This window comes from Ovis aries, chromosome 7, assembly GCF_016772045.2.
Source record: "Ovis aries strain OAR_USU_Benz2616 breed Rambouillet chromosome 7, ARS-UI_Ramb_v3.0, whole genome shotgun sequence".
Taxonomy (NCBI): domain Eukaryota; kingdom Metazoa; phylum Chordata; class Mammalia; order Artiodactyla; family Bovidae; genus Ovis; species Ovis aries.
In genome coordinates this window covers 52173970-52189207 of record NC_056060.1, presented here as the reverse complement: position 1 = coordinate 52189207, position 15238 = coordinate 52173970, and the positions used below count along the sequence as shown (strand labels likewise).

Sequence of the window (15238 nt, the reverse complement as noted above, 5' to 3'; positions counted from 1 at the left end):
TTTTGTATATGATGTGAAAAAAGTTTTTATTTTACTCTTTTAAATGTAGCAGCCCATCTTCCCAGCATGACTTACTGAAAGACTGTCTTTTCTTCACTGTATATTTTTGTCTGCTTTGTCACAGTTACCCACATAAGTGTAGGTTTGTTTCTGGGCTCACCATTCTGCTCCATTGATCTGTGTGTCTGCTTTTGTTCCAGTACCATACTGTTTCACCTGCTGTAGCTTTGTAGTATAATATCTATGGATCAAACCAAAAAGAATAATAACAATTCTATCAAACATTTAAAAAAGAGTTAATGCCTATCCTAAAATAATTCCAAAAAGTTGCAGAGTGAGGAACACTTCTGAACTCATTGAATGAGGCCAGCATCACCTTGATACTAAAACTATACAAAGATATTACAAAAAAAAAATTATAGGCCAATATCATTGATGAACATCAATGTAAAAATCCTCAATAATATATTAGCAAACTGAATCCAGTAATATATTAAGAGGATCATACACTGTGATCAAGTGAGTGTTATCCTGCGGGGCAAGGGTGGTTCAATATCTGGAAATCTATCAATGTGATACACACATTAACAAAAGGAGAATAAAAATCATATGCTCATCTGAATAGATCATATGATCAAATGCAAAAAAAGCATTTGACAAAACTCAACATCCATTTATGATAAAAACTCTCCTCTCCTCAGTGTGTGTGTGTGTGTGTGTGTGTGCTAGTCTCTCAGTCATGTCTCTTTGCAACCCCATGGACTGTAGCCCTTTGTCCATGGGATTCTCCAGGCAAGAATACTGGAGTGGGTTGCCATTTCCTTCTCCACAATGTTTGTGTAGAGGGAATATATTTCAACATAATGAAGTCCATATATAAGCTCATGGGCTTCCCAGGTAGCTCAAATGGTAAGGAAACTGTCTGCAATACAGGAGACCCAGGTTCAATCCCTAGGTCGGGAAGATCCCCTGAAGAAAGATGTGGCAACCCTCCCCACCATTCTTGCTTGGAGACTTCCACGGACGAAGAGCTTGGCAGGCTACAGTCCATGGAGTTGCAGAGTTGGGCACGACTGAGTGACTAACACACACGTGTAAGCTCATAGCTAACATAGTACTTGGTGGTGAAAAGCTAAAAACATTTTATCTAAGGTCAGGAACAAGCATTTTTGTCTAAGATCAGGATGCTCACTCTTACCGCTTTAATTCAGCATAGTATTGAAAGTCCTAGCCATGGCAATCAGAGAAGGAAAAAAAGAAAAGGAATCTAACTGGAAAGGAAGAATTAAAACTGTCATTGTTTGCTGACAGGATTCTATACATAGAAAATCCTAATGATGCCACCAGAAAGCTAGTACAGCTCATCAGTGAATTCAGTAGAGTTGCAGAATACAAAATTAATACTCATTTCCCTGGTGGCTCAGTTGGTAAAAGAATCCACCTGCAATGCAAGAGACTGCCTGCAATGCAGGAGATCCAGGTTTGATCCCTGGGTCGAGAAGGTTCCCTGGAGAAGGAGATGGCAACCCACAATAGTATCCTTGCCTGGGAAATCTCATGGGTAGAGGAACCTGGTGGGCACAGCTCATGTGGTCACCAGAGTCAGACATGACTTAGCAACTAAACCACCAACCACCACTGTACACTAAAAGCAATTTATCAGAAATAGAAATTAAGGAAAGAATCCCATTTATGATTGCATCAAAGTAATAAAATACTTAGGAATAAATCTAAGGAGGTAAAAGATCTGTACTCAGAAAACTGTAAGACACTGATGAAAGAAAATCAAGACAACACAAAGAGGGTGAAAGATACATTGTATTCATAGATTAGTATAATTAATATTGTTAAAATGACCATAGTACTGAAACTAGTCTGTGGATTCATTGCAGTCCTATCAAAATACTAGTGAGATGTTTTTTTAAAACAGAACTAGAACAGATAACTTTAAAATTTGTATAGGTACACAAAAGACCCCTAATAGCTAGGACAATCCAGAGAAAGAGCGGAAAGGAATGTATCACACTTCCTTTAGATTATACTCAGTGTATCTCTTTAAATTTTGGCATTTCCTCCTTTTCTAGGATTTTATTCTGCACTGTCTATTAGGTTGCTATAATCTGTCTTTGTCTTACTGTCTGTCTCGAATAGATGTTAAACTCTCTCTTGCATTTTTATCTTTTTGTTTCTCTGTTCCTTTTTGTTGGTAATTTTCTCATATCTTCTAATTCATCCATTCCCTCTTCATTCTGTTGTTCAACTTATCCGTTGCATTTGAGTTTTATTTACATTGACTGTATTTTCATTATGTAATTTCTGTTTGGTTGTTTTCCAAATTCAGTGTTTTTTTGAATATATGTTTACGATGCTTGGTTCTTGCCTAATGGTTTCTATTCTTTTTTTTCTTTCTTATTGAAAAGTACTATTTAAAATTCTTAGGTTGTTTTATCATCTCCAGGTCTTTTGGTGCAGATTTTGTTTGTATCTGTTGATTATCCATCCTGGAATCTTATTTTTTAATGCAATTTATTATCTTTGTGAAGGCATCTTTAGTAGAATTTGCTTTCTGAGAGAGTTGCATTTGTTCTAGATGACTAAATATTCCTAAGGGTGGTTTTGCATTTCAGTTTATTAGCTTATCAGTTTTCACTGGTTCTAAGCCAACTTTCTATATTAAAGTTTTGGCCTAGTGTCCCTATACCATCTGGGTAAGATGAACTTGGAATACACTTCTGTGTGCTCTGATTACTCATAGGAGAATCTTTCCCACACATGGCTTTAGTTCCATCTCCGTTCACCTAAGGTTATGGGCGGCGGTTTTGTAGTCTGGTTCACAGGTGTAGCCCTTTATGACTCCCTCAAGTGCATTGGTTTCTAGCTGTTAAGCTGTTTTGGCTTCTGTTCCTGTTTACTGCTCTCACTTTGAGTTACTGCTATATTTTTAGTGCCAGGGTGTTTTCTTTGCCTGAGTTTAAGTTTAGCAACATTTCCTTTATTACAGTTTATCCAGGATTTCTATGGGTTTTGGAGCAGAAGAGTAGTCTTTTGAGTTACCTCAGTCTACTGTGTTGACGAGAAACCTCTCATGGTTCTTGTTAGGGAAATGTGGAAAATCAGGTAAAGCCATCTTGAATACTACTTTGGACTGTGTTAGATATTATTTCTTCTGATTAACTCATCCTAGGGTGTAAAAATACTTCTTGAAACATCAGACTGTTTTAAGAAGGGATATGATACTGATATTTTTTTTTTCGTGGAGTGGGGGTCGTCACTGGTGTGCATTACCTCTGAATTACATATCTAATATCACAAGATATCTCATTTAAAAAATTGTTTTGCATATTTTCTTCATAAAACTTAAGAGCCTACATCATCTAGAAATGTGACCTATGAATAGAACTGAGAAGTTATATGCTTTTGAAGATGTTTATTATAAAGTTAACTTTTAAAACAGAGATGGGAACTTGAACTAACAAGAGGAACAGTTTAGTACACTATGTTAAATTCAACTCTTCAGCGTACTTTATAGCCATTTAAGGCATTAATTTTAAAACTTATATACAGGTAAATATATTACATCTATATTGTTATGGGGAAACAGTACAATATTGTGTATGTGCTTACAGATGATAATTAGAAGGGAATACTAAAAATCATCTGATAATGGTGGTAGGATTATGGGCAGTTTTTCCTTTCAAAACAGTTTCCTTCAATGACATTGGTATTCTTACAGTCTTAATGAGACCAAATAGTATTCCTGTTCTTTGCTATATTCCAAATAGATGGAAGAAAGAGAAATGGCAGGTGTAGGTCAAAGGAATTGCCTGTATTTCTGATGAAGCTTATACTGAAGTATATAACTGAGTGAGGCCCCTCAGAATCCCAAGAACATGAAGAGTGAAACTGAGGTGAACCCACCCAGTTTATTCTTTCCAAATAAATCATTCTACTTGAAGTAAGGGCAATGTTAGTTGCACTTGTAATGAAATATTTTTACTAGTATATGAAGAGACCAATATTTACACCATTTGAATTTCCACCACAAAGAAGAAGGAATCATGGGGATTTGGAAATAACCTTTCTAATAGTTATATTAATTTTTAAGTAAAAATGTCATGTGTATGTTTTGGCATTTGTTGACTTAACTGAAGTGTAGTTATTGAAATTCAGTTTCTTTAGCTTTGTGTTAGAGTCTTCAGCGTATCACAGCTATTAAATTATTTTCTGCTTTTAGACGTTTAAATGCAGAATTAGAGGCAAAAACAGCTGATCTGGTTCGACAAGCTGAGGAAGTAATAGTAAGTAAATGTACAATTATTAGTATTTCCATGTTAGTGTTAGTTTTTTAGCTTTTTAATTTGATGTATAGCATACATACAAAAAAGTGCCAAAGCATAAATTTTCAATTCAGTGAATTATTATAAATTGAAAATCAGTATATACATAGGTATGTGTATATATGCATATATATGTTTTTGAGAAGCACACATTTTCTAAAAGCTACTGAAAAAGTGTTCTCCATTTTGATATTCCAATCATCTAATAGTAGCTACATTAATATTTCCTACTATTTTAAGATTAATGTTTGTGAGTAGCTATTGAATTAGTACTAGTAATTCAGTAAGGATACGGTTTCTGGACAGAAGTTGAATAAAGGATAACAATTATCACTAATGCTTAGATGGTAATCTGTTTCTTAAACTCTGCAGTTAGATGTAACTCAAATTCTTAGGGCTAGTCCATAGTCAAAATTATAGTCAGGAAAATGTTTTGAGGCTATATTACTAGACAATATAAGGATATTTGCCCCATTCTAACTACCAAATTGGTTATTCTTTCTTTAAATGCCCCTCCCTAAGCATCAGCATTCCCATTATTAATGATAGGATATAGTAGTATTCCTTAGAGGAATAAATATCCTAATTGATAGGCTGTAATAGTACTCTTTAGAGCTGCTTTCAAGCTTGTTTCATTTTTTGTTTTAATTCAGTTATAATTCTCTTTCATTTAAACCCCATCCCCATCTCACTTTAGAGTTGATGGGTGTCACTGAAGAATAGCTAATATTTTAATGCCTTAGACAGAACCATCATTGTTTGTTAGCATAGGAACATAACATTTCAGGTAATAGATGGAGATAATGGTTAAAGATTTGTTAGTTGCATTTGTAATTAAATATTTTATTTAAAAATAAATACTTTATTACATCTTTTGTTTGTGTCTGTTCTGAAGAGCCAGAAAATAATTTGAACAAAGAAACCCCACTTTATAGTAGAATGAGGGATTCATTATGTATTCTGATCAAATCCATTAGTCCTCTCATGGATATAACTCTTGCCATATTGAATTTTTGTTTTCTTACTTTCATACTGATACATCATCTTCAAAAGCTTTCACTCTTATTGCTTCATTTTTAGCACTTTAATTTCTGTGTGGTCATTGTAACATTGAAGTTTGTCTGAGACAAATTTTTCTATCCATTAAATGGATTTATGTTTTCATTTCTTGTGAACCTTACTTCTTTTGCATGTTACACAAGATGGAAGCCCTAATATAATTGGGAAGAAGTCAGCTAAGATCATTTAGAGGCATTAACATTCTTACAATTTTCCCTTAGAGTGACTTTCCTAACCAAGAATGAATGAAAGGTGAAACTACATAGTTACAGACCTTATTTTGATACCATAGCTTTTAGAATTCTGTGCTTTGATTTTATGGAAATAGTGGACAATTCTGAAATGATTAATGATCAGAAAAGCACTTGAATAAATCCTAGTTTTGTGAGGTTTTTTCCTTTATGACTTACCTTTGTTTTATTTAGAGAGATCAGCAAGAAGTACGATCTAAGTCTGTTTCAGCACAAATTAAATCATATGAAGACAAAGATGATTACAGCTTTAGGTAAGTGACTTATATTCTCAAACACCTTAAAAATGTTTTTTTACTGGGTAAATGCTTTAAGATTTTTTTAATTGAGGTATAATTGACATACAATGTTATATTGGTTTTAGGTATACAGCATGATTCAGTATTTGTATGTATTGTGAAATGATCACCACAATGAGTCTACTTAATATCTATTACCGTACATAATTACAGAATCTTTTTTCCTTGTGATGAGAACCTTTTTTTAAAAAAATATATTTTATTGAAGTATAGTTGATTTACAATGTTTCAAGTACACAGCAAGATGATTCAGTTATACAAATATACATATTATTTTTGAAATTATTGTCCATCATAGGTTATCACAGGATATTGACTGTAGTTCCCTATGCTATACAGTAAACCTTTGTTGCTTGTTGCATATCTGTTTTTTAATTAGAAATCTGGCATTCTATTCAACTGAGTTAAACAAGTGGAATCAAAATGTCATAGTATGTTTAGTTAGGCAAAAATTCCTAAGTTTTCCAAAATATATGTATTATACATATATATATATACACACAAAAGCTTTTTTACTACACTTGATAGCATGAGAAAGAACATTTAAAAAAAAAGGAGAGATGGAGAGATTGGAAAACATAAATGAAATGGGAGCACTGAATATGAAATAGAAAAAGTAAAACAAACTAGATAAAAGTAAAAGATCGCCAGATAGTCCAGTTGTTTTTAAACATGACTACTCATTAGAAACATATCTGTAGCTCTGGAGAAAAAAAGCAATACCTGAGCATTTTTTTTTTTCCCCCAAAAGTTTCAAGATAATTCTGAAATGCATCTGGATTTTAGAAAGTGATTACAGGTTTTTCTGTTAGATACTAGTTTTGGTGATACAGAGTTCTATTATTTTTCTGTTGACCAATCATGATACAATGGTAGTAAATGAGTAATAGTTACGTAACCACAATGGTAAAATATGCTTATCAGTTTTCACAATCAATGGCCAGACAAAAAATAAAAGATAATTACAATTGCAAGCCATAATGGGAATATGATTAACTTAACAGTATAAAATAATTACATACAACTTGGGTGTTTGGGTGTTTGTTAAGCAGACTGATGTGGTAAGTGGAAGTACATACATGCACATGTTTTCATCCACCCAGCCAGTCTGTGTCTTTTGGTTGGTGCATTTAATCCACTTGCATTTAAGGTAATGATTGATATGTGTGATCCTGTTACTGTTTTCTTAATTGTTTTGGGTTTATTTTCTGTAGGTCTTTTCCTTCTCTTGTGTTTCCTGCCTAGAGAAGTTCCTTTAGCATCAGTTGTAAAGCTGGTTTGATGGTGCTGAATTCTTTTCACTTTTGCTTGTCTGGAAAGCTTTTGATTTCTCTGTTAAATCTGAAGAAGGGTCTTGCTGGGCAGAGTATTCTTAGTTGTAGGTTCTTCCCTTTCATCACTCTAAACATACCATACCCTTCCCTTCTGGCTTGCAGAATTTCTGTTGAGAATTCAGCTGATAGCCTGATGGGAGTTTCCTTGTCTGTTATCTGTTGTTGCTTTTAATATTTTATCTTTGTTTTTAATTTTTGTCAGTTTGATTACTATGTGTCTCAGTGTGTTCCTCCTTGGGTTTATCCTGCCTGGGACTCACTGTGCTTCCTGGATTTGGTTGACTATTTCCTTTCCCATATTAAGGCAAGTTTTCAGCTATTATCTCTTCAATTATTTTCTCATGTCCTTTCTCTCTCTCTTCTCCTTCTGGGACCCCTGTAATGCGAATGTTGGTGCATTTAATGTTGTCCCAGAGGTCTCTTAGGCTGTCTTCATTTCTTCTCATTCTTTTTTCTGTATTCTGTTCTGTGGCAGTGATTTCCACCATTCTGTCCTCCAGGTCATTTATCTGTTCTTCTGCCTCAGTTACTCTGCTGTGGATTCCTTCTGGTGTATTATTCATCTCTGTTTGTTCTTTAGTTCTTCTAGGTCTTTGGTAAACATTTCTTGCATCTTCTCAATCTTTGCCTCCATTCTTTTCCGAGATCCTAGATCATCTTCATTATTATTATTCTGAGTTCTTTTTCTGGAAGTTGCCTGTCTCTACTTCATTTAATTTGGGGGGGTGAGGCAGTTATCTTGTCCCTTCATCTGGGACATAACTTTCTGCTTTTTCATCATGATTAACTTTCTGTAATATGGTTTTTGTTTTAGCTGCTGTAAGACAATGCTTCCTCTTGCTTCTCTCTGCCCTCTGATGGATGAGGCTAAGAGGCTTATGTAAGCTTCCTGATGGGAGGGACTGGCAATGGGAAAAACTGGGTCTTGCTGTGGTGGGCAGGGCTTTGCTCAAGTAAAGCTTTAATACAGTTATCTACTGATGGGTGGGGTTGCATCCCTCCCTAGTAGTTGTTTGGCCTGACCCAGCCCTGGGGTCTATGGGCTCTATGGTTGGGTTAATGGTGAACTCCAAGAGGGTTTATGCCAAAGGGCATCTTCCAGTGCCCCCTTCCTGTGATGAGCCACTGCCAACCCACACCTCCATAGGAGGCCTTCCAACACTAGCAGGCAGCTTTGGTTCAGTTCCCTGTGGGGTCACTGCTCCTCTCCTCTGGGTCTTTGTACATGTAAAATTTTGTTTGTGCCCACCAAAACTGGAATCTCTGTTTCTCCCAGTCCTGAAGTCCTATAATCAAAACCTGCTGGCCCTCACAGCAGATTTCCTGGGGATTCCCAGTCCCTTTGTTGGATCCCTAGGCTGGGAAGCCTAATGTGGGGTTCAGAACCTTGACACCAGTGCAAGAACTTCTTTGGTATTACTGTTCTCAAGTCTATGGGTCACCCACCCAGCGGGTATAGGATTTGGTTTTATTGTGACTCCACACCTCCTCCTGTCTCACTGTGGCTTCTTTGTCTTTGGACATAGGGTATCTTTTATTTTGGTGGGTTCCAGCATGCTCCTGTCAGTGGTTGCTGAACAGCTAACTACAATTTTGGTGCTCTTGCAGGAGGAGACAAATGTGTGTCCTTCTGCACAGCCATCTTGAACTGTTCTTCTGTGATGAGAACCTTTAATATCTGCCTTTTATTTTTAGCAGCATTCAAGTATGCAACAGTATTATTAAGTATAGTCTCCATGATGAACATTATGTCCTGTGACTTATTTATTTTATAATTGGTAGTTTGTACCCTTTGACTCCTTTCACCCATTTCATCTACTCCCAACCAGCCAGCCTCTAGCAACCACCTTTTGTTTGTTTGCTTTTAGATTCTATATATAAGTGAGATCACTTTGTAGTTGTCTTTCTCTGACTTATTTCACTTAGTGTAATGCCTTTGAGTCCATTCATGTTGTCACAAATTGCAAGATTTCATTCTCTTTTATGGCCAAATAATATTTATATATGTATTATAGAATAGTATATGCATATATATAATATTAGAGAGAGAACATGCACATTTTCTTTGCTCGTTCATCCCTTGATGGACATTTAGGTTGTTTCCATATCTAGGCTATTGTAAATACCATTGCAATGAACATGGAGGTGTATATATGTAAAAAAGAAAAATATATATATAGTGTTTTTATTTTCTTTGCATAAATACCCAGAAGTGAGATTGCTGGGTCGTATGATATATGTTTAATTTTTGAGGAACTTTTATACTCTTTTCCAAAGTGAGTGTACCAAATTATGTTTCTGACAACAGTGTACAAGGTTTCCCTTTTCTCCACAGCCTTGCCAGCATTTGTTATCTCTTATCTCCTTGATAATAGCTATTCTTACAGGTATAATATCTCACTGAAGTTTTGATTTATATTATATATCTCATTTATATTTTGATTTATATTTCCCTGTTGGGTAACTTTGAGTAACTTTGCATGCATCTGTTGGCAGTCTATATGTCTTCTTTAGAAACTGTCTAGTCACATCTTTTGCCCATTTTTAAATCAGTTTGTTGGGCTATTTTATTTGAGTTTAATGAGGTTTTAAAAATGTATTTTTTGATAGTAACCATTTGCCAGATATATGATTTGCAAATATTTTCTCCTATTTAGTAAATTACCTTTCATTTTGTTGATTTTTTTTTTTTTAATTTTGCTGTGCAAAAGCTTTTCAGTTTGATAAAGTCCCATGGGTGTATTTTTGTTTTTGTTGCCTTTGCATTTGGTGTCAAATCCAAAAAATAATCACTAAGGCAAGTCTCGAGGAGTTAACCACCTACGTTTTTCTTCTATGAGTTTTATGGTTTTAGGTTTTCCATTCAAATGTTTAATCAATTTGAGTTTATTTTTTGTGTATGGTATAAGATAGTGGTCCGTTTTCATTTTTTTATGTGTGACTCTCTGTTTTTCCTGACACTGTTTATTGAAGAAGCTACTATTTTCCCATCGTATACCCTTGGCTCCTTTGTCATAAATTGATTGAGCAAGTTCATTTCTGGGCTCTGTAGTCTGTTCCATTGACCTATGTGTCTGTTTTTATGCAAATACCATACTGTTTGATTACTGTAGCTTTGTATAATAGCTTGAAATCTGGGATAACACCATTTTTACTGGATAGTGTATGTGGATCTGTTTATAATATCTTTTTGTATGTAAGTATTGGAAATCTATAATTTGAAGAAGAATGTAAGTTATAAAAATAATAATAATTGGGGGCTTATACCAGTCAGACACAATGTAAACCTTTTACCTACTTTATTTCATTTATTTTTCGAAGTGTTAATTTGAAATCAGTGTTACTGAGCTCCTTTTAAAAATGAGGAAACTGCAAAACAAATAAATGAGAAAACTGCAGCTTAATGAAGTTTGGAAGCTTATCTAGGACCCACAGATGGATGGATTTCACTGAGATCCAGACTACAGTTGATAAGATTTCTAAACCTGTCTTCATGAACTGTACCTTTTTTCTTTTAAAATTGCATGTGAAATTAGGTAAAAATAAATAAATTAATAGATATAAGATATATTAGATCTTTTCCCCCCCTAGATTTCATATGAACTTTAGATATGTCTAAAGAAATTAGGGAACAAAAAAAATACTTATTAATAAACTGGGTGGCAGCATGGAACATTGGAAAAAACGGCCCTCTCTCCCTCTCTGCTACTTTGAGTATGTTAAGCCACTGAGATTTTGGGGTTAATATCATAGCCTACCTTAACTAGTAAAGCAATTGGTATTGAGTCAGGTGCTGTATAACAAATATTCTAAAAGTGTGGTTTTCACTTAGTGGTTAGGCGGTATCAGCAAAGACACTTGATTTTGGAAGCTGTAAAGATAAGAGTGCTGTTAAATAGTGGCAGTGAATTTAGTAAAACTTGTCATATTTATAAATTGCAAGGTTAAATGAATGTCTGATGAACCAGTGTTCTTAAGGAAGAGGTTGGAAAACAGAGTGTTATAGTATGTGCTCTTATTATTAGCTGTATTAACACTGTATTATGAGAAAGATAAGTTTAGGAAAGAATAGGCTGTGTTGTAAGTAGAAGTGAAAGGGAATATGGAAATTCTAGAAATTACAGGCCTTGTAATGTTCAAAAAGTTACCTGCTTCCAATTTTGATGAGGTCTGTTTTTTTGTTTTTCTTTTGCTCCTTGTGCTTCATGAGTTATATCAAAGAATCCATTGCTAAATCCAAGGTCATTAAAATCTACTGTCTTTTCTTCTAAGAAAATTGTATCATTCTGACTTTTATTTACATTTAGGTCTCTGATCCGTTTTGAGTTAATGTTCTTTATATGATTAGTGTTTTTTACATGGTGTGAGATAAGAGTCAGCTTTGATTCTGTTTCCTCTGTTGAATGATCTTGGCATCTTTGTCAAAATCAGCTGACTAGAGACATACAAAATGGTTTTATTTTTGGACTCTCAGTTGTGTTTCATTGATCTGTGTATCAGTTCTTATGCCAGTACTACACTGTCTTGATTACCCTTAACTTTGAAGAGTTAACTGCTTTTAGACCTAAAAAATTATGAGATAAAATTAAAAAAAATGTTTAAGGGATAAAAGTCTATTAAATATGAAAGCTCATCTTTGTGGCAAAGGTCAGACTTAAAGTGATAAAAAAACTTTTATCACAACTATTGATAAAAGTTGCCAGTGGATTAAGGTTTTTGAGGGCAAGGATCATTTTAAATTATACCTAGTGGACTTATCCATTTGGATCAAATGTCTCAGAGTAAAGATCTAACTAAAGGTAGTAGTCCCGTCATAGAAGCTTGACAACCTCTAAACTATTTTTAAACTGAGTTTGGGGGAAGAGGTGGGAGGAAGGGAGAGAGAGAGGGGTTTAGGGTAAAGAAGTAGTCGTAGAGTTACGAGTGTGGTAATGGCACATGTAACTGACTGGAATCAAATGAGTAAGAAACTTTTGAGAGAGTTATCAGCAAAAGAACATTAAGAATGGTAGACTAAACCTGCTTGTGACTATTTAAATCTTAGAATAGCTGTGAGATCTCCCAGTCTTCTAAGATGAAGGAGCAGCCATTGAGAGTTGCACAGAGAGAGTTTAATGTTTAAACGGCTTAAAGGCCTTAGAAACAGCAAAGCAGTATTACTTAAGTGGCAGTATATTTGGCTCATATTTGAAATATTGGGACCTTTTTCATTTAGTCAAGAATAATTATTACATACAGTCCAGCAGTTCCCCTCTAGCTATTTACCCAAGGAAAATGAAGACATATGTCCAAGAAAAAATCTGCATGCAAAACATTTACAGCCATTTTATTTATAATTGTCTAAACTGGGAACAACTCAAACATCGATCAAGTGGTGAATGGATAAACAAATTATGGTATATCCATGTAATTGAGTCTTTCTTAGCAATTAAAGGCAATGAACTGCTGATAACAGCAACAACATGGATGCTGAGTAAAAGAAGATAGACTGAAAAATGTATATACTGTATGATTTCATTTATTTGACATTCTGAGAAAGGTAAAAATATAGGGACAGAAGTTGAATTAGTGATTGTGTGGGACTTGGGAAAGGAATTAACTACAACGGGACACAAGGAACTTTTTGGGATGATGGAAATGTTCTTTATTTGGTTGTGGTGATGGTTATATGACATATAATTTTGTAAAATTTATAGAAATGTACACCTAAAAAAGTATGTTTTACCATGTGTAAATTTTATTTCAGTAAGCCTGAAAAAAAAAATAACACTATTAGTGCCGAAAATAAATTGTCAAAATAAATTTTGAGATGAGTAAACAGACTAGGTTCTGCTCCCAATGAGTTAATGCCTCGTGTATTGAAAGAACACTTTTAATATGTTTTGAAATTAAAATTTTTTTCCATAAAAATATCTTTATATCATCATTTGATATATATATTTCTGTGTGTATATATATAATATATAACATGAAACTACATATCCATATTGTACATAATGCTTTCTGATATTTTATGGAAGATAGTGTTTAATAGTTACCAAAATTCCAATGTTAAGTTACCATTAAGATTAATTACAGTTTTTATCCAGTAAATAAAAAAGATTGAAATGATGTTAACAACCGCTAATCCCTGGTTTCTGTTGAAACAAGTGAGAGACTGATTTTACAAGCATGAAAATAAATCTGTTGTTTTTCTTTCACTAAATTTTCCTGAAGTGCAAAGTGGTGATGACACCTCTGCTTACCTAGATCAGGTGGCCATTTTTTTTAATGCTAGTGTTTGAACAAATGGCTTTTGCCATGTCAAACATGGCACTTGATGGTTGGAAATTACTAAAGATGGGAGGTGATTCTGTGAAGAGACAGTCTGTTTCGGCTTGGAACAGTGATAATTGAATTAAATTAGAGTAGTCAGACTATTTATTGTAATAGGCCTTCAACATCCAGGGTTACTTCCCCTGTGTGAATATGGTAGGTGAACCAGACCTCAGTTTCCTGATGGTATAGCATGCCTATCCCTCAGTCTTCCGGAAGCAGGGTTTACCACACAAGTCATTTTAATCACATTACATACAGATCTTACAAGAAGTTTACCAAAAATCTGAATACTGTGGAAATTATCTTTCCTAAATACACTAACAAAGTAGTAGCACTTTGCTAAACCTGAGGGAGACAGATAACTGTTAAATGTCCTTTGTCCTTATGAATGTGTATATGGTAGGTGGGCAGGGGGAGATGGAAGATGTAGAAAAATGTAAGGAAATGGCAAATACTGATTTAAAATAAGAATGATTAAAGAGATCACTTAATTTTGTATAAAATTTGGAAACCGAATTCCCTGGTGGTCCAGTGGCTAAGACTCCATGCTCCCAATGCAGGGGGTCAGGCTTGAATCCCTGGTGGAGGAATTAGATCCCTCATGCCCTATGTGCCGCACCTAAGACCCAGCACAGCCAAATAAATAAAGTTTGGAAGCATTTTCATGTCATATATGAGAATGAGTCTTTGGTCTCTAATTTTAAGATATTTTGAAAGCCTTTTCCGCCCCTTTCCAGAGCAGTTTCTAGTTCTTTAAGAGGCTGTATTTAACATCTATCTTGAGTATATCTTTGTGTTTAGCACTGAACAAAAAGTATAGCTATTAGGTGGCTGTAGGTGGCATACTATAGAAAGTAATTTTGTTTGTATGTTCTCTACTTTGGTTGGGAGTCCTCAGAACATACAGAGGGCTTTTGGTTTTTTTTAATAGCAATAATAGATACTAAAGTGGTTGGGTTTTAGAAATATTAATACATGTGTTGGGGATGATCTGGAAAGTTGGTCATGGGTAGGCAGATTTTTTCTGTAAAGAGCCAGATAGTAAATATTTTTAGGTTTGTGGACTATACAGTCTTTGTCACAACTACTGATTGGCTGTTGTACTGTGAAAGCAGCTGTGGACAGTGTGTACATAAATGGATGTGGATGATTAAACCTGTGGGCCATAGTTTGCAGACTCCCATAAACATTATGTGTTTAAATCTACAAACGTATTCCAAAAACTGCATAAAAATGTATTTTAGATATATTTATTTATGCACTTAACAAATATTTATTTAGTGCCAATTTAAGAACTTATGTGCCAGGTACTATGCCAAGGACTATGGCATAGTATGTCTAGTCCTCTATGCCAGTGAACTCGGGCAGAAATATGATTGCTACCCTTGTGGAGTTCATAATAAAGTGGGGAAAAACACACTGGTCAAGTTTTTATGTTTTTAAATGTGTGAGACAAACAATAACATTGAGTGACTTCATAATATAAAGCCCAGTGGTGAATCATTTTGTAAAATAGATGATTCCTGTGTGAAGCCAGTATCACTCATTGTGATTTCAATTCATTAAAATTTGTGCTACATTTTCCTACAAAAAATTTGGCACTTTAGTGTTTCTTCTCAAAGACGAATTATTTGACCAAA

At 34.6% G+C, this 15238-nt stretch overlaps 1 protein-coding gene across 6 annotated transcripts in view; it reads left to right on the top strand.

The window, feature by feature from the left end:
• TEX9 (testis expressed 9) overlaps positions 1 to 15238 on the top strand; it is a 251995-nt gene that overhangs the window by 163045 nt on the left and 73712 nt on the right. For 3 of the 6 annotated variants that reach the window (XM_042252425.1, XM_042252426.1, XM_012181487.4), the window contains exons 3-4: positions 4235 to 4298; positions 5822 to 5901. In XM_042252425.1, coding sequence (XP_042108359.1) covers positions 4235 to 4298; positions 5822 to 5901 — 144 coding nt within the window. Of the gene's footprint in view, positions 1 to 3024; positions 3118 to 4234; positions 4299 to 5821; positions 5902 to 15238 lie in introns of those variants that run through there. The other 3 variants (XM_060417893.1, XM_042252427.1, XM_060417891.1) reach the window with 2 other exon arrangements.